The 25653-nt window shown below is 47.1% G+C and overlaps 1 protein-coding gene across 1 annotated transcript in view; it reads left to right on the top strand.

The window, feature by feature from the left end:
• Positions 1–25653, top strand: part of CFAP77 (cilia and flagella associated protein 77) — a 61622-nt gene that overhangs the window by 24702 nt on the left and 11267 nt on the right. The window contains exons 2-4 of the mRNA XM_063353252.1: positions 11773–11872; positions 12438–12666; positions 25383–25485. Coding sequence (XP_063209322.1) covers positions 11773–11872; positions 12438–12666; positions 25383–25485 — 432 coding nt within the window. The remainder of the gene's footprint in view (positions 1–11772; positions 11873–12437; positions 12667–25382; positions 25486–25653) is intronic.

The raw sequence follows: 25653 nt of genomic DNA, 5'->3' as shown, positions 1-25653 counted from the left end.
ATGAGTGCCCTCTAGGCTGTGTTAATGCAATCCTCTGGGTGCCCGGGACGCTCTTTGGGGAGCGTGGAGAAACCCTCCCGCTCCTACGGGAGAACATCCCAGCCATTTCCTCTGATCAAAGCACCGACATCCATAAAAGCAACCAGAGGGGTGTTATGCTTTCAGGAAAAAGCAGCTGCCTCCCGAGGACACCCAGCACTGCACCTTCCCCATTGAGGCAACAGCCTCCCAAAGCAAACCCAGGGAATGTGGTGCACGATTGTGAACTTCAAGCTGGGGACGGTCATCACCTTCCCCGGTGCTGTTGTCTTGGCCTGGGTGCCAAAACCCTCCTTTCCCCAGCAGCATTTACTGAGCCAGCTCCATCATCCAGCTGTACTCTGGGAATCACACGTCGTGGGGCACAGCACTACCCAGAGACAGGCCAATATCAGTCTTTATGAATCAACCACTGCAAAGCTGAGGTGAAATCAGTTTGTGACTTGGGTGCCAAAACCTGAACAGGGCATTCAAAATACATTCCCTCCAGCCCGGTGGCAGCAGCACATTTGCTTTTCCCTGATTCACAGCCATTTATGCTCATTCTCATTTCAACAAAAACCTATAAAACTCTTACAGCACGATGCAATCCTAAATTAAATGCACTTTAACATCCCTATGTAACAAGGGAGTCTTTGCTCTTTTAAATTAATGTGTATAGCTGAGAAGGGGACCTTTCCTGGAAAATTTATTCCACTTTATTTGGAGACAGAAAACCCCACCTCGTTCCACCTTCTCTGAGAGCAAAGATTATTTTGTGTGTTATAATGAGGAATTTGTAATAACGAGTGTTGTGTGTTAGACTAACTATGAAGCGAACAGAAGACTTCTGTGAACAGCAGTGTTTGTGTGATGTATGGTAATATTTTTCCTCAGTGCATTACAAAAGAAAAAAGCAAGATAAAAATATCTTCCATTTTCTCCCTAATTTGTAGTTTTCTGGTGTTAGCAAGGCTTATAAGACACATGCTCCCAATTAGCTGCTCCTCTTAATTTAAATGCTTCATAAATTATCTCCTGCGCTTGTGGATTATCACTTCATAATGCGAGTTAGCATTTAAATAAATAGCTGCGATGTAGGAAATTAGAGAGGTTTACAGTCTGAGGCAGCAGCATAATGAAGGAAAATACCACAGCAGCTGAACAGGGGTTGGGAGAGATGTGATGAGACAGAGATTTTTTTCTCTTTACCTTTTAGCAGCCAGATTTGGACTGCAGCAGAGAAAATATGGGTCAGAACTCCAACAGAGCAGGAGCCTTTTGTAATGGCTGAGCACGAAGGGAACATAGAGAATTCTTAAGCGCGTAAAACATCTGATTTAGCAAATATGATGCAATTACGAAGTGACTTTTTGGAGCCAACTCTTGCTTGCCTCACAAGGTAGCCCCTTTGAAAGCAATTGGGCCACTTGTGTACGTCACCTGAGCAGTATCTGACCCCTTATATGTTCCAGCCTTTCAAAAAAAAAAAAAAAAATAGGACTGGAGAGAAAAACAATAGAACAAAGCAGAGCTGAAACTGTATCGAGAAAATTTGGTGGGGAAAGCAATGAGGGAGTCAGATGTAGGATTATGGGGAATTTTAGAAATATATATATCTTGCAAAGATAACGAGCATTAATTTGTAAGACAGATAACTTTTGCCATGTTTTTAGCATCATTAATGAGATCAACCCATAGGCAACGATAGTTTTTAACCACTGGCAGCTACTTCCCAGTGGTATTTCAGCCCATTTGCAAAATTATTGTCATAAATGTAGAAAATTAGGAAAGCAGGGCAGGGAAAAACCTCACGACAACCCTTTGGGCGACTCAGACTCTCTCCAGTGCTTGCTGGTCTTACCTTTAGTGTCACTGCTGCTTTTTCTGCCACAGGAGAAAACTCTGGGCAAGATCCTGCCGGCAGCCAATGACATTTGACTGCCATTGACTTCCTGGGGAGCTGAAGACTTAGAGGCACTTGTGGGTTCAGGGCCCTTTGGCGTCTCTTGCAGAGAGCCCAAGGTTGAGCACTGCAGCTCTCGGGGAAGTGCAGCTATTACAGCTCCCTGCCTGCTCGCACACAGAACTCCCAACGTGTCAAAATCATGGATATTTTTTCAAAAACACATGAAAATCATAGAAACCTTGACAGCCTTGACCAAAGTCCAGCCTTAGGCAGGAGTAAAGTTATTAGTTACCTTATTTCCCAGAGAAAGTCTGACACATTAGGATTTCACAGTAACTGGCTCTAAGTGTAATGGGCAGGGTGTGATTTTGCTCGCCAGGTTTTGCAGTTAAATTTCAGCATGTTGAATACATTTTGCTGTAGGACAGAGCAAATGATTTGGGAAGATTCTTGCATTAGCACAAGACCCTCTGTGCTTAATGGGAGTTCTGTCTAACTGACAGCACAATTTGGGTCTTCATTGTATTTAATATACTTCAAGAGCGGTGGTCAAATTGTCTCATCATTTACATCCATACAACCCTGCTAATCCCAGGAGAACTGCAGAGAGGAAGCTCAGGACAACCTCTAACTGACTCAATTTTCTCTGCGTGGCACCTTCCAGCTAATTTTTCTAGCAATGTGCTCCAAAATGCTCTTGGTTACAATCCCAGTTCTTCCCAGGTTGATAGGACTGAACATGGGCAACTAGACTGAAATCTGTTGGAAGGAGATTTCTGCCTGGACACCTCAGGACACACTAATGGAGTCTGTAGCTGTTGCTTGGATAAGATGCAGTTCACCCTGCGGAGAGTTCAAGTCAGCACAGCAGGATCCCTGTTTCATCCTATAATTTTATATTCCCAGTGTTTAGAAAGTGAAAAAGGGTCTCATCCCACTCCAACCAACATCTGAAAGGTTACAGGAGCTCTTTGTCCCTCCAAGTTTCCAGGCAGTAAAAGGCTCTGTGGGCCAAAACCGTACCCATGCTCATGGCTCTGTCTGTCCTCGGTGGCATATTTGCCTCCCTGTTGCCATCACTGTGTCTTGTGCATCGAGCACCAAACAGCCACAAGTGCTACTGGCTTCTTCTGTGCTTAGAGCCTGAGAAGTCTCTATTTTGCTAGAATAGGAGGACACAGAAACCAGCTCTTCTACCCCAGCTACAAGGGCTCTTCAGGTCTAAGAAAAACCTAGCAGATGTGTTGGGTGCTGAACAGAGAAGGTAGGACTGGAAACCCTGGCACTAGATTCCTTCGGGGAGACGGTGCCACATTTTACAGAATCACCTTTTCCTCTGAAAGGGCATTTTAAATAATAAAATTGGAAGCTGCAGGATATATCTTTCCAACTGATCTACTAATCATATTTCTTCAAATTTTATATCCCTGACCCTTGTAAAGGGATTGCAAGGAAGGCGTTTTTTAAGCTGCATTTTAATAAGTCAATATGAAAGCTCAAAATTATTTAAAGCTTCTTAAATAGGATTATATTTGATTTCTTGTGGGAATAGTGGGGGATAGTCTAGTAAAGACGTTCTGTCCTGCTGAGGTTTTATTACATTAAAGAAACAGCATCCTTTTTTAACAGCAAAAACTTTTACCTATTCTCTAATGAAAATGGAGATTATTCTGTACATGAGGTGACTGAAGCTGGTAAGTTCCTGCATCTGTGATCGAAGATTAGAGTTTCTCCTTGAGTGAAAGCTGAGAGATTCCTGAACTAGGGGTTTGCCCAAATTTAACAAGTTGTCTGTTAGAGTGATATATTTGAATATTTTGTTCTAAAAGGTACCACGAGTGTATTGACTTCAGGCAAATTCTGCTGTGAAATAACAGGGAGCTCTCAAGGCAGCCAGTGTCTCATTCGCAGCCAGGGATTGAATCTGGCCCTAAGAATGAGAGGTCTGTGCCACTGGGGAAGTATTTTGCTATACTGGGACTGTGGCCATACTCGGTCTGCTTGGAAAGGCCCACAGTTGAATTCTCACTTGCATTCAACTCCTTTAATGTCATTGTGGCTTCTATGGATGCTATGCTGGCAGCATTTAGACTAATATCTTCTATAGCCCCAAAGAAATGCAGAAGGAGAAAATTAAAGCTACCTATATCGAGTTGAAGGAGCCAGCAGCAAATTACATGGTATAAACAGCAGCTTCACTAAGTTGAGTTGTGCTGGACATAATCTGAGATAACATCTGGCCTTGAGAACATAAGGGGATTTTTCTTGAAGTAGCAGATGGGGGAGGTTTATAGAACAGATATTACTAAGGATGAAGCGCAGAGAAAAGGTCATAACTGCTGAAAGGGGACAGAAACTTTTTTTTTTTTTAAGATGTTGTCCCATTCTTTAATATTTAAAGAATGTTCTCTCTCAGTCCTCAAATAACCCACACCCCGCTCTCAGCTAAACCTCAGTGCTCCTGCTGAACACAACAGACACAGCAAAAGCATTCCCAGACAGAATTTGACTTCAAGGTTTGCAACACAGCAGGTATCCCCAAGGCTGTGATTCTCTGGAAAGTGACAGTCCCACTATACCCCTTCCAGCCACTCTCTGGAAGCACCACATCCTTCTGGGGAGTCAAATTCAAAGTTGCTAAAATAGTTTTTTTTGGCCAAGTATTCTGCCCACATTCTCCCCAAAGCTCCCAGAACTGCTGCCACATTCAAGACAGAATTATTCCACTGATTTTCCCACCCTGACCTATTCATACACACCTCCTTTTTTCCCCTGAGGTTGCCTATAGGGAAAGCAAGGACTCAGGAAAGTGTCTCTGCATTCAGCTGCTCCAGGATCACCCCATGCTGTACCAAACCTTTCTGCCATTGTCCCTACGTGTCCTCAAATCTCCTAGGCTCACTCCCCCTTCGAGGCGAATAGTGGTTGTAGCTCAAGAAAGAACAGGTACCGGTAAGACCTCAGTCTAGCGGTAGCTGCAAACTGCACCCATCTTTATCTAGCCCGAATAACCCATCCTTCCTGCCAGCAGCTTTGTCTTATGACTACAGACCACGCTGCTTCTCCAGGGCTTGCAGGCAAGCGGGGGCTGCTGTGAACTTCACAAGCTGTGACACCCACTACAGAAACGCATACGCTTCTTTGACCTTCAGCGTTGGCATGAAACCTTACACAGACACAAATTTATCTTAAAGTCAGGAGCAGATTTCATAGAGCAGGAGAAGATCGTTTTCAATATTTCCATCTCAATTATAGTCAAAAACCTCAGTGAGTTTCAGCCTTTGGGGCTGTACCTGGGCTGCCTGCTCCCAGCGCTGAGACTGTCGGCAGAATCAGCAGAAATAGCACAACCGGGCAAGGAGGTGGTGATTTATCAATGCTATCAAGTAATTCATACTGACACGGAGGCACTGAGGAGGAGCTCAGGGTCCAGCAGGTGCCCCCAAAGACCCAAGAGTTACACAGTGCCACACGCCGAAAGCGGCAGACTTGGAATCTGACTCCCTAGCAAAGAGCACCTTCTTTTTTTCCCCAAGACCACTTTCAAACAGCAGAAAGAAGCAGCCCTGTTACAGAGAAAGGCAATTTTAACAGCTGTGGTACCCTACTGCTAAAATTGTCCCTCTAACGGCACATTCTCTTCTCTTATTAAAGAGTGACTAGTATTCAATGTCTCGGAATTTTGGGGCAAACAGAATTTTTCAACAGAAAACTAGAAAGTGAATACAGCCACGAAGACAAATGAAAGTATTGTGTACGCAAGTACTTTCATATCTCTCTGGCCCTTTAAAACCAAAATGATAGAGTTCATTTGCATTTAGATCTCTTTGGCTCCCTCTTTTCATCTAAAGACAAATCCTCACAAAGGCTGCTTAATTAGACCAAATTAGATTTCCACCTAGTGGCTTGTCATTCATTAGAAAATGCTGTTCTTTTTTTCTGTTTTGGTAATTATAGGCTGGTCTCACAGTGTTCACTTCAGGCTCAAAGTATGACTTGCATTCATGATTTTGTGCAGATGAGAGGAAAATTATGCAGTCGCATCAAGTCTGCCCATTTTACAAGTTGGATAAAGATCATCGCTGGAGTCTTTTATGTAATGGGGTATACTCTTTCTTAAGTCTTTAATGATTAATTGTAATAGTGTATCTCATGGCAATTTTCAAGACTAAAAGCTAAGTACAAACAGTTTGCACGTGAAGCTGCTGTACCAGATAGCGGGCGGCTTTCCTTAGATATGGGTTTCTGTGTCGGGGACCCGGGTGTGTGGCCCTCAGTTATCGGCGTTACGGCCCCGCCATGAGCAGAGAAGATGGGAAGGCACACAGGTGCCTGGGGTTGGGTGGGTAAAACCCGGGGCTGGAAGTGCCTTCTGCCTTATCTAACTGCCATATCTAACCCACGAGGGGGACCCCTGTGTCCCACCTGTCCGTGCAGTCCTCTGCTGCCAGCGTTATGCAAAACGTAGCTCCTAGAGGGGAAAAATCTTTCCAATAGACCTGACATTCAAAGGTTTCTAGCGGATAAGGCTACAGCTCCCCGTGCAGGTCAGCAAGGAGCAGAAGTTAGTGCGGAAGGTGCGTGTAGACGTGCTTGGGGTTACTAGTCTCTCTAACCTATCTAGAGTCTTTGTAGAGAAAGGGCTTAAACTCACAGTAAGATCCTCGCGCTTTACTGTTACTGAGGGCAGCAGTTGGCCCAACCATCACCCATTCCTCTGGAAGACTCTCGCGCTCCTGTGGGACACTGTAATAACTTGGTCTCCCACTCTGAACACTGAGCGGAACGGTCCACCTCTCTCCCCAGTCCAAACTCCATTCCCTTTGCTGTCCTGCATGGACACATTAATTCCCTGCCTCAGTTTCCCCACTGTTACAGCAGGATTAATGCTCAGTGGAATGTTTTGAAGCTTAATAAACCAGGGCCAGATTTTGTGATCCTTCATCAAGCAAAGCTTCCTTTGATTTTGACCTTTAATGTTTATGAAAAGCTTCAAAGATAACTGCCAACTTATTATTAATAATCTTCTTGGAAGGGGAAGTTACAAGCAGTTAGCGGCAGGCAGCCCAGCAGCCACCAGCCCCTGCTAGGATTTCTTCTGCATTAACAAATCCAGATTTTCAGGTGTGTTTTTCTAAACAACATTCTTTTTTTTTTGAGAAAGAGAGAGGGAAAGTAAGTTTTTCCCTCCACCTTTAAAGAAAAAAAAATCTGATCAAATTTGCCTTTCTCAAAACACTGAACATTCCCTTTCTCATCTACCTAAACCTGATGTTGAGTTACTGTCCCCCAGAGGCTTTCAGTAGCTCAGTTCTGATGTATCCCTGCACTTTGTAGCTCACTGCCTTCTTAGAGTGTAATCAAACATCAAGCTAAGTAGCAAATAAATCTCCCGATCTCATAAGCTGCACAGCAAGATCATGTAAATGCAAATGAAGGGCTTGATTTCAAGCTGTCGCGGGGGGAAGGAGGGAAAAATGCTGGGCCTTGTCACCGCAATCACTTCACTCTGCAAGTGCAGTAAATCTGCAATAATAATAGTAATGGCAGCGTGACGGGAGGCTTTACTGTACGAGGGGGTGTAATGAAAAGGGGAACAGAAGGTAGGGAAGGAGGCAGGGCCTGGCGGGCTGAAAATGCACTGGCGTGGGGTTTGTAGGCGTTCACGGAGCAGGGCCATCGAGGAGGCGACCGGGCAGCCCCGGCTGAGTCAGAGCAGAGAGCGTTCATGGATTTGCCCAGCATCCCCTCCCAGCGAAGGGCTGCCCTAGATGCAGGGATTAAGAATCCATGCCTCCATCTCTCGCTGTACCTCTCGGCACAGACACGTCTCCTGCCCCTCTCGCAGTCTCAGTCATCTTTAGAAAATGGATGCAACGTGTGTCGATGGGCCATAAATACCAGGGGACGACACACAAATAAGTCTTGCAACAAAACCTGGAATCCTTAAAGGTTTTGTACTTCCTTACACATTCGCAACACGCCCACCTCTTGCCAACAGACCCATTTCCCAGCCTCCTCCCTCCTTCACAGCAAGCATTTTCCAACACCGTTAGACACTAAAATACAAATCCAGGACTCAAACCTGGGACTGCACAAATCACAAACTACCTGGCAAAGACTGGGGAGCTCAATACACCCAACACCGCTTGCTCTTCAGCCAACCAGGGTATCCCCGCTGATAAAACACCCCCACCACTGCGCTGTGGCCAGTCTGAGTGTGGCACCCTCCAAACCCAGTTCAGACACACCCAGTTCAACCACGAAAACTATCATGTCCAAGGGGAAAGAACGCATTAACTGAGTCCTTAAAGACAGTGTGAGAGAGTAAACAAAGCCTCAGCATACATCTCTCGCAGCCCTGGGAGGAGGCAATGATCTCTGCTGGATGCTCTGGGAATGCTTCAGGAAAAAGTCTAGAGTTGTCTTTTCCAAACAGGCTGGATAAACAGTATTTAAGATGCTGGATTTTCCTCACAGAGGTCGTAAAGGGAGAAAACTTGCAGAAGGTACCCAGAGAAAATTAGGACCGCCTGGGATGCAGAGAGAGACGGTTTTAATTAGAGCCAAGAGGTGGGAAATAAGGCAGAGAAATGACATCTTAATGAGGTTTAATGAAGTTGTCTGCTGATGGGCACAGCTGTCAGACAGATCTGTATTCCAGCCAAGCAGCTTCGTGACAGGCTAAACCTGAACGCAGGAAACGGTGCTGGAGCTGGGGAAGCAAAAAGGACCTTCTACATCAGCTTTGGCTCGCTCTCCCCACAGCTTTACGGCACAGCACACCTACAGTGCCCCAGGACAAACAAATGGAACCAGCCCATGAGGCTGCAACAGCCTTTTGCTAATTTATGAATGAGAAAGGCTGTAGTCTTGGGTTACACTGAGCGAGATTCATTCCTGCTACCTCCTTCCCATTCTTTGTTTTTGTGGGTAGAAGTTGTTGGCAGGCAACCAGAGTCCTCTGAGCCCGTTGAGTTTCTTCAGGCACGGGTTCTCTCCATGTTCAACATATTGGACCAGGTTGGTTTTTGTTTGGTTTTTTTTTTCTTTTTAATTAATTATCCAGCACCTTCAGCTTTATTTATTCAGTGCAAAATGACTGTAAAATGCCACCCGATCATAAAAAGCAGCAGCACGCGCTCATTTTGTGATGGAGTAAATCCTCAACTGTGTTAACTTCAGGTGTTCTACAAAAGGGAATCTTTAAACCCTGGAATTTCTTCCATTCTACAGAGCTCTGCATTCAAAGGTCCGGAAGCAGCTTTGCCACGGGTTACAAACCTCTCTGCTTTCCCGCAGTTTCTCAGCAAATTTCTCCCGTCTGCCACACCTTTGCCATCACGGCACATTTCTGACCTCACTTAACTGAGCCAGTATCAGAACACGGTCCCTGGAAAAAGCCTTTTCTCGTGCATCTGGGGAATGTTACACCATTTCCCTTGTATAACAGCAACAACTAATCTAAAAATAGCTAGCGTACAAATGCCTGTAAATACAGGAGAAACAGATCAGCAATGAAAGATACTTTATCATCCCTGGCACCGGTTTATACGCTTTGCGCGAGCTCCCTAACTCGCACACAGCATGCACATATGGTTTAGCGCTGCCGTGTGATATTTCAGTTGCGGTAGCACTAAAAGCCCGCTCACTCCCATCGTGCCCAGCGCTGGACACATCTGCAAGGGACAGTCCCTTCCTCTGCTAGAGGTTCACAGGAGGCAGCTGGGGGAACGCAGCCATGTCATGCACAGGTGGTGTCAGGTAGCTGAATCGATTGCTTTCAAAAAGATCTGTTTGCAACAAAGGATCTGTAGCTTCACACAGGGCAAGGAGCCTGATGGGGTTTTCAAGCCTATCAAAGGATCTTAACAAGTCCAGAAAATTCATTTTCTGGTGAACTCGTGCACGTGAAAGCCGCAGGAATACCACACCTGCTTTATAACGTCACCAGTGCATGGATTTAACAGGACCGAGATGAAGCACTTCCCTCCCAGACCTGGGAAGCAAGACCTTGGATTTATTGTAAAGCAGCACTGTATGGGCTTGCAGACCCCGTGATCCCAACGATCACAGACTGGCAAAGCTGACGGCCAGCTTGCCAGGATCTGCAAAGGAGCAAACCTGTTGTCACAACACGGACAAGTTGCTCAAGCAAGAGGGCACAATCCCACCCCGGGACACACTGGTGAGGAGCCCCGTGCCACAGCCACTGTGCCATTTTCAGTTTTTGTGTAGCTGCTTATAGAGACATAAGCTGAGAAACTCCAAACTGAATGCACAAAAAGAGGCAAAAAAGTTTGAGTAATTATGAGCAAATTCTAGACACCTCAATGCAGAGCGCTCTGGAAAGGTGCCTATTTTGGGTGGGGGTTATTAACCCTCACTCTCCAGGTAAAACTGGCTCAGTGAGAGTTTTGCCCGAGCTGAGCCTGGTGCAGAACAGCTCAAGCTCCTCAGCAGCATCACTCACACTTGGTGAGTACCACCTAACAGCACATTGGAAAGGAGCCGTCAGGCTGGCAGCCTAAAGGAGAGCCATGGCTGCTCCAAGGCCCTGGCCAGGGTTTGCACAGAGCTGGCTGAGAGCAGAAGGTAAATTTGGGTTGGGACAATATTCCTAAACAAGCAGTTCCGGTGAGCAGTGTCGCTTATCGACTGCTGTACAGCCTCAGCCTGCCACAGTGGCATGTGGAGGTTGCTCGTTTTCAGTCGCACTTTCTTCACTCGGACCCTGCGCAAAGGGCTGCATTTGATTCAGCCTCTCCTGATCCAGAGAGCGTTCACTCTGGAGTGTAATAACAGTCATTTCAATGCCAATGTTCAACGATTCATTCACCCATGAGAAGCACTAGAGGCAGGATTTCAGCACTACCATCCTCCCAGCAAGACCTGCCAACACCTGCAACACCCCAGCTTCCCCGCTACCCTTCCCATGGAAAAAAACCTTTCCCAAAGCACCCACACCAGGCCTCGGGGTTCTGGGGTGCTTGTTGCCTGACCCTACTCCAGTGTCTCCTAGCAGGAGCGCACAGACCCAGGCTGCCAGGCTCTCGCCCCTTCCCTCCTCCACCACCTCCCTGTCAAGCAGCAATAAGGTTTCAAGACACACGCATCCTGCAGCGACTTCACCATGGAGATGGGGGGGTAGAGACAAAGGGGTGAGGGGAGGTCAGTTAATCCCACAGACACCACCAGGCTGGGACACGCATGGGCTGGGGAAGAGTTCATTTTAAAACTAAATAAAAATGAGGTTATTGAGCTCAAGTTCTCTTCTTTTCTGTGCTATAAACCCCAGGCTCTGCTCCCCCTTCTCCATCCCCCTTATCCTCCCCCTGCAACATGCCTTGCGCCTTGATTATTCCCAGGCAGGAATGGTGACGTGATTGTGCCTGGGGAAGTTTGTGCCAGTTCTCTAGGAGGGTGCACAACTTGGAAATGAAATAACAAAGGAAAGCTAAGACTCGCTGCAGAGTCTCTCCAGCTGACAGCACGGCTGGGCATCCCAGCCAAAGGAGAAGTTAACCAAACAAGGCTTCAAGTCCGTATATATTGAGTCAGGATCCCTATTTCCAGCAAGGCCAGGTGACTTTCTAACTCAGGTAAAACGTGTGAAATGCAGCACTCCCTAGCCTTCAGCTCTGGTGAAACCTCATGGCTGCGAGTTCCCCTTTGGCACCATCACACTCGCTTGTGTCCAGACGGTGGGATTCAAACCTGTGCCAAGTGGAGCCAGAGCCACTCCTGGTACTTGTGCCACGTTCTGTTACAATTTTTTATTTTCAAGGGCTTTAAATTATCAGGAAAGGTCCTTACACTTCTCCTTTAACTTCACTCTTTTGCAGGCAGAACTGGGGAAGCCCCAGAGAAACCGCTACACCCTGCCAGGCGTTGATTTTTCATATGGGCTGTACATCCAGAGGACAGATGGAGGAGTCCCTGAAGGTACAACACTACCACTAAGATATAAACCTGCAACAAAGTCCTAATGCTAATAGAGACTCTCTTCTCCTTCCCAGTTCTCTTTGATACTTCTCATCAAGCTGGAGGTGAAGAACTCCAACATTCACCCACTTTCATTAATAACACTCAAATTCCTTGGTGGCTAGTAAAGTTTCTGTATCGTAATAGAAACTTTTATAGGATGACACGGAGCCCAAGCAGTGGGTGGTATGGCACCTGCAAAGGGTAATACATGTGGCTACTTTCATAACTGTGTTAGAGCTCCTACTTCATGCTCTCAGGCCAATTTTCCTGTGAAATCAGACTTGCTGAGCCAGCCAGGGCAGAGGGTGAGAAGACATCCGACTCAAATGGGAGATGGGCCCGTGTGAAATGCAGTGGGATAGGATACAAAGTCCACTCCCCAGTGAAACCACGGCAAAACGCATGCAAGCCATGCAAGACCCTTGTGCATGATTCACAAACGTCAGCCTGCCTTCACAAATGGGAGTTACCTGAGATGCCTGATCTTTTTCTCTTTGCCTCTCATGTTTCCTTCCATCTCCAGCAATAGGCCACTGGAATACAGTAAAGCCCAGGACTACTTCAGCTCAGAAGATGCCTCGAGACTTCATCACCATGAACCGTGGTGCTCTGAAGGCTGGTTATACCACAGCCCATGAATTTAATTTGTACTACAAGGCCAAGGACATTCGGCGCAAAGATGATGAACACAGTCGCTTCAAGAGAAGTCCTCCTAAAGTACCTGCAGACTTCACTTATGGCATCACATCGCGGTAAGGGGGAAGACTTGGGGCCCTGCTCAGAATGAGATTATCCCTTCCTACCCCCACATCTCAGCTACCACAGTTCCCAAAACAGAAGTCTCCCGAACCTGGACATGCAACTGAGTCGCAGCACCACTTCCATGTCTGATTGCACCTGTGTGTCAGATAATCAACTACCTAAATCTAATCTACGTGCCACAACGCATCCCCATTACACCTCTGGCACTAAAGGCTTGGAACCTCTTATAAGTTCGTTCAATGCCAATCCTTTAACTTAAACATGAAGAGTTGTAAGCCAGAATAATGGCTTCCCAGGGTCAGAAAATCAGAGCAACAGCATTTCTACCTGTTTGCACTGGTTGAAGTACTTTGGTGTAGTTAAGGATCAGTTCAAGTTCCTTATCCCACTCTCTCTCACTTGTTAGTTCATCTCCCTGCATTGGGCAGAAACTGGTAGTACGGCAGGATGGAGGCAAAGAAGGTTTTCACTGCTCTTTTCTGCTTTCTTGCGCTCCCGCCCAAGGGCTGGAGGGGAGCTGGTACCTGCTGCTTCCCCAGCAACCCCTCTAGAAGGGCATAAGTCTACCCGTTCGTTCCTTAAAACGCAACAGGATGTTTAAGGCTTCACACTGAGTTAGGTCTTTTGCGTCGCAGCATCTTTCAGAAGATTTTTATAAAGCATCCAGCGTCTGTGAGGTTCAAACAGGTACAGTGTTTAGAAGTGACCCATTTAACGTCCCCCTCACATACCAGCTCCCAACTGCCTGCTCTGCTGATTTCTCATGGGGAACTGTGCGACAGGGAATCTGCAGGAGAGAACACCAGCACCTTGCTTAGACGGACTTCTAGGTCCTTCTGCTGCCTGTCCTCCACGGGAGCACGAGGGGGGCTGGAGGGCACGGCAGTGCGGAAGAGCCCCTGTGAGTCCAGCACAAACAAGTGCTCGAAGCCTCTGGAAGTGGCTCCGAAGCAGCTCTGATGCTGCTGCTGCAGCACGGAGGGTTTTCTCGCTCTGTGCAGGTCTGGACCAGACATTAGGCTTCATTTTAAGAGCTGGATAATAATCACTACCAGAAAAATAACAGCTACAAATTCTAGAGAAAAGACATGATGAACGGCACTGTGTATTTTACATGATAGTAAATGGGCTTTGCATATGCAAATTGAATGGATTTTAAAATGGTATTTAATGACAATTTTCGTAGCAGACATTAACATTAATTGCATCAAAATGAAAATGTAGCATTAGCTTGCTGTTAGCTGCAAATGCCCCAGCCATAAAGCTTTATCTTTATCAGTATCAGCCCTCACCGATGTGACAGGGCTGCTCTGCAAATTGCAGGCAAAAGGGCTTTTATGTTGCAAAAGTATCCCCCAATGTAGACAAAAATCAACATCAATTTTGCTTTATTTCTTCATAAACGGAGGTTAAATGGCTGCCTGTAAGTAGTCTAGGCACGTTTCAAAAGTTTTAAGGAAAATCTGCAGACCCCACAACAGCAGAAGTGGTGGGAAAGGGCTTTTAATTTAAAGTTATTATTGTACAACTTGCCTGCTCCTTAATAGCTACCTTTTATGCAGACTGATTGTATTTATCCCTTTACTTTAAAAGCATGTTATACACAAAATCAAATTACTGGGATTACCAAGGAGTTGTTACAGCAATTTCGGTAAAAGTGGGAATTTAACACACTTTTCCATGACTGGCAAGTTAAGGATAGCAGCTTTGGTGAGCACTCCCCAGCCCAAGCCCGTCCCAAATCACAGCTGACCAGGTTCAGCAAGACTTGCCCTATTAAAAAATGACTCAGTTCTCAATGGATTTAAGTTGCTTCTGCTTTTGGACTCTAAGTCCTGTACAATGGTGTCCTTAGTGCTGCTAATTGGGAAGGCACTCACAACTAAGATACGTGCGTGTCTGGGGACAGAAGAGAATGGTGGCATACGGTCTTTTTCCATGACTCCAAGCACTTGCTTGCCTTTAGAAATGTCCGCTTCGATAAACACCTCAGGTGCAGTGAAGTTTTTCAACAAGAGCAGAGCCTGCATGTCATTCTCTAGCCCAAGGCACAGCACAGACGGTACAGCTGAGAAGGCCGGGGAGCCAGGGTGCCTTCCCACGGCACTGGAAGTCGCAGCCACCCTGTCTGCTGATGGCAATGCTCTGGGACAGTCTCTGGAGTGCCAACGCGAACCCTGCCAGTCTGCACCCACAGCCCTGTTGCAGCTCTTCTGCACAGCTCGTGCCAGCACAGAGCCTTGGGGCCGGCTGCCGCCCTGGGAACCGCAGCACAGGGCGTTATGAGCCCGAGCAGCTCAGGACCTGTCACAGGAACGTGTTTGTGGTCTTGCAGCTGCCAGTGGGGAACGCGCAGGGGGCTTCTCAAGCCCTGGCAACATATGTCCAGACCCTTCTCGGGCCCTGGGCTGCACTGCTAAAAGCTTCTCTCTCCTGAAGAGACCAAGGTCAGGAGTTCTCCCCAGGCTCACAAGTACGAACTCTCCTGGATCATCCCAAATAGAAATGAACACAAATGCTGTGGTTGCTATTAGTGCCTTATTAATCACGCCCTGGCCCTGCTGTTCCCTCCAGCACGGCAGACCGCTTATGCCTCTGCTTTCTGTTCACAGTGGACGTGTGCTGCATGGAGCATTTCACAAGGCAGCGTCAGACACTGGAGTGAGCTTTCTGAACCTTTGAGGACTCTTTCCTTTCCTGGGATATTTACCTTCAAAGGTCACCCGTAACCCTCTCTTCCTTCCCCATGGGCATCTTCCAGGGGAGAGAAGCAGCTCTGGTTTTTTGCTGATTCCCCCTCGTTCTCTCCCTCCCTTTTCCCACAGAAATGTTTGCTACGAATCATGTGGCCAGCTCTGTTGTGAGAGCCATAAAAAGGACATTTTTCATCTCTCCTTTTTCCTGCTCTCGCTCCCTTCTCTCTCTCAGTATCAGACAGAGATTTATTCCCTCCCTGATGCCTCTGGCATTCGGAGCTGGGAGGGGTCAGGGGAGGCACTGATGGGACGATAATAGATAATACAGTGGTTCCCCAGGGTCTTGTCCAGCTCCGTAGCCGATCCATCAGCAGGCAGCGCTCGTGCCAAGGTCAGCGGTAACGAGGATGTGGTAGGGTCCCAGCCTCCCCCGTGGGGCATCCTCCAGTCAGGCTCCCCTGAGTCACCCTCCAGCTTCTGATCTCTACAAGAGCTTGCCTTGTGCAAGCCACAATTTGCAAGGGAGTACATCTGTGCTGAGCGCAGGCGCTGGGGTAACGACCACGTTACAGTGTATGCACGCTCAGCTTCACCTGCCCCAGCCCTCAGCCCCACCACAAACAGGTCTACGGGTTTTCTTTCAAGGAAAATGCCCGTCGTTGGCGATGCCTCCCCTTCCAGAGCTAAACCCATCCCATCCACCTGCTTTGTGCATGACATTACATAGCTGTAAGATGTGTGCGGATTAGGGTTTCTGTCCTCCTGGACACAAGTTCTACCTCCTTTCACTCAAAACAACCCCACACCACAGTGCTACTAGCAGGTGTATACAACTCCCATATCCTTTGTGTAATTACCTTGATTTACAAGAGGGAGGATGCAGGGCACTGAGTGGTCTGGGTTCTGGTGATACTCGAGATCTAGAGAGACACAGATTCTGTGAAGACCTCCAGGATCTTCACTAGGGTCAATCCAGCTTGCTATTGAAGGTGCATTTGCAAACCCCGATAGATGTCCAGACCCACATTTATCATCCTAACCACCTTTTCTCATTGAAGTTCACTGTGCACTGAAATTAGCAGACATTAACTGGTCGTTTTTGGAACTAGAAGTAAGCACAAAGATACAGATGCTGTCTACAGCTAGATTTTAGATTATATTGATTTGCACAAGGTCACAGAAGGAGTCTGAAGCCAAAACACGCAGTTGGTACCCCAAGCACAAGCTTTCTCGCCAGGAGGCAGCAGCACAGAGTGCATCCTCAGCAGGAACACAGCGTCCAGCCTTTCCAGGGCTGCTTTTAGACAAGAGCTTTCATTTGCCTCTTAATAGTGCAAGTTTCCTAATTCTGCATACTATGTCCCAGAACATATTCCCGGACACAAGGACGTCACTGATGTGCCATTCTCTGCCATCCTACACCTGTACCTCCTTCAAAGCCTGCATGGCCATAACCCTGCCTCCGACGTGCTGCCATCCACTTGGCAGTTGGCCTGTAGGTTGGGCTGACCTTGGGTGTGCTGGCAGGATTTCCCTGGCACTCTGTCATACCCATGTCTCCTGCCGGGTCCCCCCTACCGTATGCCTTCACTTCAACTGTCCCTTTCCTGAATTTTACATCCCATTTTCCTTCTAACTTGATTTCCTCCTAACATTCCACCTCCCGTGCTCTAAAACTGGTCTTAATCCTTTGGCAGCTGCTTTCACCATGTTCCTGCAGCAAACTCATCTCTCTAAAGCATTTGGTCACTGCAGTCTCTCTTCATCGAATTGTTACAATTGGCCAAGGGCATCATTTATCCAGTACCTCCTTTTTTCTCTGTATCATTTGCGATTGTCCTAATGCTCCGTTGACAATTGTCTCACTGGCCTTTAGCAGCTCAGCTGTTGCCTCGGCTGCCCCTGCAGCTTCCTGGCTCGACTGACTGCTCTGTCCTTAGCTTTCACCTTCCCCGAGAAGGGGGGTTTCAATACTCCTGCTTTCCAAGTGGCCTTTCCACCCAAAGTGTCCGTGATGTTTACACGCAGCCAGAACAAAGTTCAGAAAGCTGCCCAAAAGGTGCTTCCAGCATCTCTTTGGCACAGAGAGTGCACCTGTAGGTTTCTTTTTGAGACACTTAAAGAACATTTCAGGTCATTAATATATGGCCCTGGAAAAAAAGCTATTCTATCTATAAGACCCGCTGCAAAGATATGTCAAAGAAACAATATTGAAGAGCAGAGGGTGTTCCTGGAAGGAACCCACCAGGAAAAGCTGGACGGGCAAGAAAGAGCAATATTGCAGCAAGCCCACATCCGATCCACGATCACTGGAAGCCAAACAAATAACGAGAGCGCAAAGCCACAAAAATCCAAAAGACTGGGGCAAACAAAAGTTTTGGAAAAAAATATCTGAGCACTGACAAAACAAATTATGAAAAAGTAACACAGTGACTGAAACCACTGTCAGGCTGAAGGCGCCAGAAAAATGCAACCAAGCTAAAAAAATATAGGACTCCCATCAGTTCAGATAATTGCATATCCTACCCTGTTCCACTGCGAAAGGCACTTTGTGTCTCTGCCACCCTTCTCACATTGCTAAGATAAGAATTTCTATTTCAAGAATCATTTTCTTCTGCTGGAGACGTTCCAGGTGGGTATGTGCTCGCATCGCTGTGTGTACATTAGCTGCTGCAGAGCTCCCAGCCGCAGCCGCCTGGGCCGTGCTGCCTTGTGCCCGGGTGGCTGCAGCATCTGGGTGGCCAAAGACCTGTTACCTCCCTCCAAAAGTCCGGAGTGCATCGTGAAGATGCTGGTTCTACTTCAGTGTAGCTATTTACTGCAGTTGTAACAGTTTCTGACTACTTCAGGCTTCTTCAGACTACTTCAGGATTAAGAGAAAATAAACAGCCAAGTCATGGTTTGGCATAACGTTCAGGTCCTGCACGTCAGCCACAGAGCTGGGGAAAAAAGATCTAAAGAAAGAGATTTAGATCCCTTATTACCAATTGCATTACACTGAATAGGAAAGTAATTTACTCTCTTACAGAGACGGACTGTTGTCTGTGGATTTATCTCCAGTTATTACATCTGGCTAAAAAATTTCTACCAAAAAGCTTTTGCCGTCTAAAACTACTTCTTGCCACAGACAGACTTTCTCCTTTGCAAAATTCTGCTTTTGCAGTCTGTGCAATGAAAACCTGGGTCAGAGGGAAACAGCCACAGAATCCTTTTTGTGAACGCAAAGCTTTTCAGCCCTCATTGACACCTCTTCCTTTCAAACCAAGTAATGCTCCCACCCAGCCGGAGAGATTCAAGCATGGGATGGAGGTCAAGGGGAAGACCTTGCTCTTTGATTTGTTTTGCTCAGTGTTGTGGGGATTTTTTCTGGGTTTTTCACTCATCAGGATGTTTTGCATTCGTTGATGGCTGCAGACTGAGCGCTGTTCACTCTCAGCCATGGATTGAGACCTCCAGGCAGAATAGCTCTGCCCCGTAATCACATCCCACCTGAGTTTCTCACAGGGTAGCGGCAGATTTCCAGCCACAGACAAATGTATTGAAGACAAATCTAAATAATCTTCAATTAAGTCAGACAAAGGGTATCTCCAAGCCAAAAATTCAATGCTAATGCACAAATTCCAGCTTGTGAAGCCAGGTATTTAATGGGTAAGAGCTGGCTTGGTATCTTCACTGCAAGACACGTGTTTCCACGTGTGCATTTAGGACCATTCCAAGTACACATCTCACTCCGGGCCTGGGAGGGAATAGTAAAGCAAATCGGTGCTCTTGTAACCATGTGTACTCCTAAGTACAGCTATGAGCATCTGATAAATCTTTTAAAGTGCGTGTTTACAATGGATTTTATTCTTTTTACTGTTCTATACATACGAGCCCTCTGAGCAAAATAACAGATCCTCTGACACTTAGAAGAAGCCACTGCCTCATTGGCTGCCCACAGTGAAATAATTTATATTGTTATTTCCTCATCCAAATTACAAGGATTGTAAAGCAGCTTCAGAAATTCAGAGTAATCAGTGCTTCAACAGCACAGATCCCGCAGTTGCCACCGGGGTGAAAGACCCACTATTTCAACCGAGAGTTTTTCCAGCCCAAAGACTGCAAAAAAAATATTGGTCCCCGAGTGTTTTCTACCAATTTTTCCTCTTGTTATTTTCTTCAGTGGTTAATGGAAAGCGAGGACAAGTGGAGATCATTTAAAAATGATCTTTCAGGCCTCTTCATGGGTTTATTGCCAGGACCTATTTAGAGGACCATAAAGCTGTAAGGGGCCTATAACTTTACCGTATAGTCCACAAGCTGCTTAGGAAAATGAAGAGCCTTTACATTCATGCCCTGCTTGTTTTGCCATCTCTCCCTCTCCTTACAAACACACCGCACACATGTGTGCGGGGACTGCCAGCGCCGCTAATTGAATTCACTCTTGTGAAAGCGTTAACAAATTGTAAGTGACCTTTTATACAAATTTCAAAGTCAAGAATTCACCACTAACTGCACATCCCTCTTCTGCCATTCACTGTTATGCAAAACCCACAAACAATTAAAAGAAATAACGAAGAGCCCAGCGGCCCTCTTTCCTAATTAGCTGCAGGAGGCAATGCTTGGGAGTGTGGCTAAGTGCTTCAATTACCTCGGCCCTCCTCGCTGCCCTTGTTAGAAGAGACAGGTCCACTGGCCAAAGGGGAACAATTAAGGGAAGGCAGAGCCAGGCAGTTTGCAGGGGATGCCGCGGCCGTGCCGGCTCTCGCACAAGGGCCAGAGCTGTAATCATGCCCCAGATTCCTGCTGGGCTACACAGAGACAAATTAATGGTAGATAGATTGCTAGCTCCAGCCCATCAGTAACGAGGGAGGCAGGGAGACAATATAGCAGTACAAGGGAGCTGTAATCAGAGTTTTCCTGTGCTATCAGCCCCCTTTCAGGGCAGAGGGACTGGAGCATTAACGCCTTACTGCTGCCTGCATTGGCCCAAGGCCCCGAGCGGAATCACAGACCCCAGCTTGTGCTTTATTTGCTGAAGATAATCTGCGCTGTCTGCACCGAGGAGCCCCACACTCCAGAGATGCTGAGGACCAAACTGGTTCCCAATAAGAAACCAACCTGAGGTGGTAGGAGATGGCTTGGCTGTCCCAGCCACAGGCCGGGGGAAGATCTCTGTACGGACACTACTACCACAGGACAAGTCCTTCCCGTCACGAAGTACACAAGAAAGGGGTACAAAGGTGGTGCCCCCTGCAGCTGTCTCCCCCATGGACTGAAGACCCCAAAGACAGATCCTGGCTGTGCAGTAAAAGCAAGTCATCTTACATGGAAGGACACCAGCAAGGACTTGGACTCAATCTTAAAGGTCTTTTCCAACCTAAATGATTCTATGATCAAACCCCCTTGAAGCCTCATTAACCTCTCGAGAGAGGGTTAAAGTTTCAGGATAGGCAGTGGTGTTGCAACACAGTTTTAATATCACAACTATGAAAAAAAATTCAATTCTGTGATTTATGTGTTGCATAAGCGCCCATGCAGGGCCAGATCCTGCTGCCATTAAAATCAGAGCAGTGGTTTTGGCAGAGCCCAAACAGCTGCAGAGCTGCCGGGAGCTGATGCTCGTGGCACGTGTCCTCTGCTCCCCCGCTCCGGTCCCCACCAGAGCCCATCCTGACCAGCAGCGAGAAGAGGAGCCGCCTGCACTGGCTGGAGAGCTACCTGGAAAATCCAGGGGCTGAAGTCAACGCTAAAATATTTACAAGCCCCTGTGCTTTTGAATTATACAAGAAAAAGGCAACCACAAGTCAAGTTTTTACCCTTTTACAACAGAACTTACCAATCAAATTGATTGTACCTTTTAAGCTGGTATAAACCCCCTTCCCGAGCAAAGCCCTTTGTATCCACTTTTGCCAAGTACCTTTTTTTCAGTTGCTATATAAACCTTTGAAAATAAGTTTGAGGGGAGACTGACAACCTTGAAACCCAAGAGCAGCATGGCATTGACGGGTGCCGCTCCCCGAGCCGAATATTATAGACGGATTTTAATTTCATTTTACAAAATAGCTGTCTCCAGTGGAAGAAGCATCAAGAGCTAAATGAGGACCCATCTTGAGCTGAATCACGTTGAACAGACCTCGGCACTGTCATTGATTTTCTGGGAAGAAAAAAAACGCCTCTGGCTACTAAACCAAATTAGTAGTCACTGATGACCAATTATTTTGCCCCACTGTGAACGGAGAGGCGTACTAAAATTCCAGTTTGTCAGACCCAAGGCTCTCTTCTCAAACACCTTTCAACAAGCGTGTACCAAAAGTCCCTCAGATGGTTCTGACGCCTTCCTGTTTTCGGCAACTTCTCCTTCTCCAAAGTTTTAATGAGCTGCTGCTCTGAGGACGGCCTGCCAGAAAGGGAGCCCTTCCCAGCTCGGTGGAACACTATTTGGCATGGCACAAATCACAGCTGTCAGAATTTATACACACATACACAAAAAAGTGTCAGCCTAATGTTTGCAAATTATAATTACCATTTCTCTTGCATGTCCCTGGTGCCTTCATTTTAGATAAATCCCAGCTCTGAGGTATCAGCTGCAAAGCACTGAAGGCTCATATTGAATAGAATAGATTTAACTAGTTTGTAGCTCATTTAAGGCCTACACTGTTTTATTTTAATATTGTTAATACTTTATTATACTTTTTAAGATTGTTCTCACAGTGAAATAGCCTATTAGGGGGCTGCAGTTTCTTTTCCAAGCAATTTCTGGCAGACTAGCATACCGCATTGTATAACCAAGTTAGCAGGCGCTTGTCATTTCAGTTGAAAATAGGTCTGTACCCTGACTCTTGAAAGTAAATTAGAGAGAGAGTCTATTAAAGAGACAGGAACTGTTTCAGGGATAATAGTTTTGAAAATGTGCACAGATAAATTTTAAAATATTTAGGAAATGTCAACATTAGAAGTGGCTCCAACTATTTGACTATAAAAGGAAGCAGCTGATTATTTTTTCCACAATTATAAATAATTTGTTACATCCTATCAAAACTTCTCTCCCTTTCCTTTCTGTGGCAGGGTGCTTGTGCCAAAACAAGGAGATCCGAGTTACTCTGAACGAGATGGATTTTAATCCACAATAAGCGTTTTCAGTGGATGCTTCCCCTGCTCTCCCCGCAGCATCCACAGCCGATAACAGCAAAATCCTCCCAGTTCAGAGGAGTGACATCTGGGCAGGGTGATAAACAGAACACACGAGCCGTTCATTCCTGTCCTTAAGTAACGCTAAGGTGAGAGGACATTTTCCCAAAGGCCAGCCGCAAGCGAGAAAAACTGTTGCATTGCTAAGTGGCACTGGTATTGGGGCCAAAATTCCTCATCCACTCCAGTGAGATCAGTGTTTGACCTACAAACAAAAAGCCGCCTTGCTGAAATTTCTCCAGTGCCCTTAGTCAAAGAAGCGTGTTACCTCATATCCCCTGCTCTTCCCCACTTTCTCAGTATTTCTCTCCAAGGAGGCAGAAAAGCCAGACAAAGCCTCACGTCCTGCAGCCCCACCGGAGCTTACGTGTATAACTAAGCACACGAGTCATTCCCATCGATTTCAAAGAGGCAGTTCATGCGTGTATTATTCCAGGCATGATTCTATACTTTGCTGGATCAGGACTTAAATGCGATTAATCACACGGCAGGGAAGGATCTCTGAAGAGCATCAACCCAAATGTGTCCTTTCAAGCATTTACTTACAAGCCAGCTGTGGACTAATCAGTCACCAACTGGCTGGTCCACTGGAGATGGTAAAAGTCACCTCCACAGAGATGTGAAAACACATTCAGCTACCACAAAAATCAATAATCAAACACTACACACAAAGGCTCAATGTTTTTCTGCATCCCTCCCTGCTATTCCTGCACGCCAGGAAAGCTCCTGCCTTGGAGAGCAAAGGGAAAGGCCAAGGAAACAAGCCCATTTGCAAGGCTCACCATGTGCTTGTGCCAGGACTACCAAAGTTTACACCATGCCACGAGACTGGAGACCCACCCAGGCAATAAGACACTCCACCGCAGGTCTTTTATCCTTTGTAAATATTTTGCCTAGCTGTCATCAGTGTGAAATGCCAAACTGGAAGGGAAGGAGCGGGGAGAAGAGGGGAAGACAAAGGGTAAATGTCGGTGTCCCCTTTGGCATAGGGTGTCTCAAGATAACGGTCCGGAGCAGCACAGCTGATTTGTAAGCAAAGCCTTGAAAAGCCCTGCAGCATGTGATCTATGAAACAGGAGGTCTGCAGAAGGATGTCTCCTCTCATATGAATGCCCCCTTGGGATGTATATTGCTGGATCGCACATCTAGTATCATTAGAAAACACGACCATAGATTAGGCTGTTTTGAAGCATGTGGTGTGCAATAATTAAGTAATAAAAGTCACCACAGGGGTGAAGGAACAAGAAACAGAAGAGTTACTATTTGCATACGCGCTGCTGGTGCCCTCTGTGATCGTCAAAGATTCTCCAGACTGCTAAAAGCTGCCTGCTACTGATCTTGGACCCACTCCTGCCAAAAGCCTCGAAGCACCAGCTCACTTCATGGCACATGGGCTCTCTCTGCAGAAAATGACCCTCTGGTGGAGCTGGTGGCCCAGAAGTGGCCCAGCAGCTAGCCCAAGTCCCCAGTGTCTTGCAGTCAGTCCAAACAGGCAGGGAAAGCTCTGCCTTTCTGTTATGGGAGCTGCAGCTGAAGGCACTGCGGGCTACAGGCGGGAGCAGAGCTGGGGCTGATGGCTCCACACTGTCATTGGTTGCTGCCGAGGTGGAAAAATCCCCCCCCAGCAAAGCGTGCAAGGACAAGGACCAATAAAACTTCAGCTTGAGGTCCTCCATCACCTTTAAGTGTTTGCTTCTGGGGGAAAAATATAGCAGCACGACCACAGCAATAAGTGATACGCTGTCCTCAAGGCAAGAACCCTGCTGCTGCCCCTGCCAGTGGCTGATGAAGTTAAAGCATCCTCGCTTGCAGGGAGCAAGGCTCAACAGTTTCAGGCTGCAGCTCTGCCACAAGCTGGTCAGGTTAATGCCAGCTCAGAGCACCTGAACAGGACACCGGCCAACAAGAAACTGCCTTTCATTTTTACTGTTTTTCTAGAATCATGGTCATCTGCAGCTCCTCTCTGCTGCTGTCTGCTCCTGGCCAGGATGCTCCATGGTACCCTCTTTCGAGGAGCAAATACACCTGGGTCTGTGCAGCTGAGGCGCTAGACCAGGGCTCAGCAGTTCAGATCCCCTCTCTGCTGCAGACACCTGACCATCTGCATTGAGGCCATTTTTATCCCTAGTCAGATGGCTTAGGACAGCACCTACTCCTCTCACCCAATCCGTCATTGCATCTGTTGGCGGCTTTTTGGTATACCACAGTATTGATATTTTAATAGCAAAAGCAGTGTTATTTTAGCAAGACGCTTTGCACCCAGTGGTTCTTCCCAAGCAGGTGCCATGGCTGTGTGGGGGCGGAGGGGACCCAGCAGGTCTGCCTTCAGCTGCTCGGAGCCAGAGCTGCTCCTCCAGGCTCCGGGGTGGCAATGCCAAGGCCCAGCTCTCTGCCTCTGCACATTGCCCCATTCAGTGCTCTCATTACCCACCATCGGGTACCGGCTGGAAATGCTCTCCTGGAGCCATAGCAGGGCCCAAGGATGAGCTGCAGCCCGTGGTGCTCCACGGTCCTTCCAGCACACCAGGGCTGGAACAGAGGTGCTGATACGGGCCCTATAAAAAGTTGTGCAAAGATAGAAACTGTGCCCGTTCTGAGGAATCGCCTAGCACAGTCCTGCTACAGGTCAGCACAAGTGTGTGCAGGCTGTGGTGCAGCAACTGCAAATGAATGTGGGTTGGAGTCTTGCTGGAGGAAGAGAAAGCCTTTGCCAGTGTGAGGGTTTATTCATGTTCTCACCAGTCCACACTTTTCAGGAGCAGAGATATGAATCATCATGGGGAGGTAAAGAGAGATATTAACCCTGGAGATTATATTGTTGTCTTTTCAATGTTTTCCAGGCCTTGCACTCCCTTTTTTGACCTCCTCCAACACAAATACAAGGAGCTGTGGATGGAGCAGCAGAGAGCCCTGACAGCAGCCAAGCGAGTGGAAAAGAAAAAGGTGATAATGGTCCAGCAGTGCTTTCCCTTGCTGTGCACAGCACTGCTACCTGGCATAAGGCCCCACTGTCCCACCCCACGGTGGACAGACTTCTCACAGCCACGGGGAGGGCTCTCAGCTGGGAAAACCTCTTCCCAGCTCTACCAGAAAGCTGGTGAAGCCGAACGA

The sequence above is a fragment of the Chroicocephalus ridibundus genome, chromosome 15 (genome assembly GCF_963924245.1).
Source record: "Chroicocephalus ridibundus chromosome 15, bChrRid1.1, whole genome shotgun sequence".
In the NCBI taxonomy this organism is placed as follows: Eukaryota; Metazoa; Chordata; class Aves; order Charadriiformes; family Laridae; genus Chroicocephalus; species Chroicocephalus ridibundus.
The sequence above is the reverse complement of the archived record's forward strand: the minus strand, read 5'-3'. Positions and strand labels throughout refer to the sequence as shown.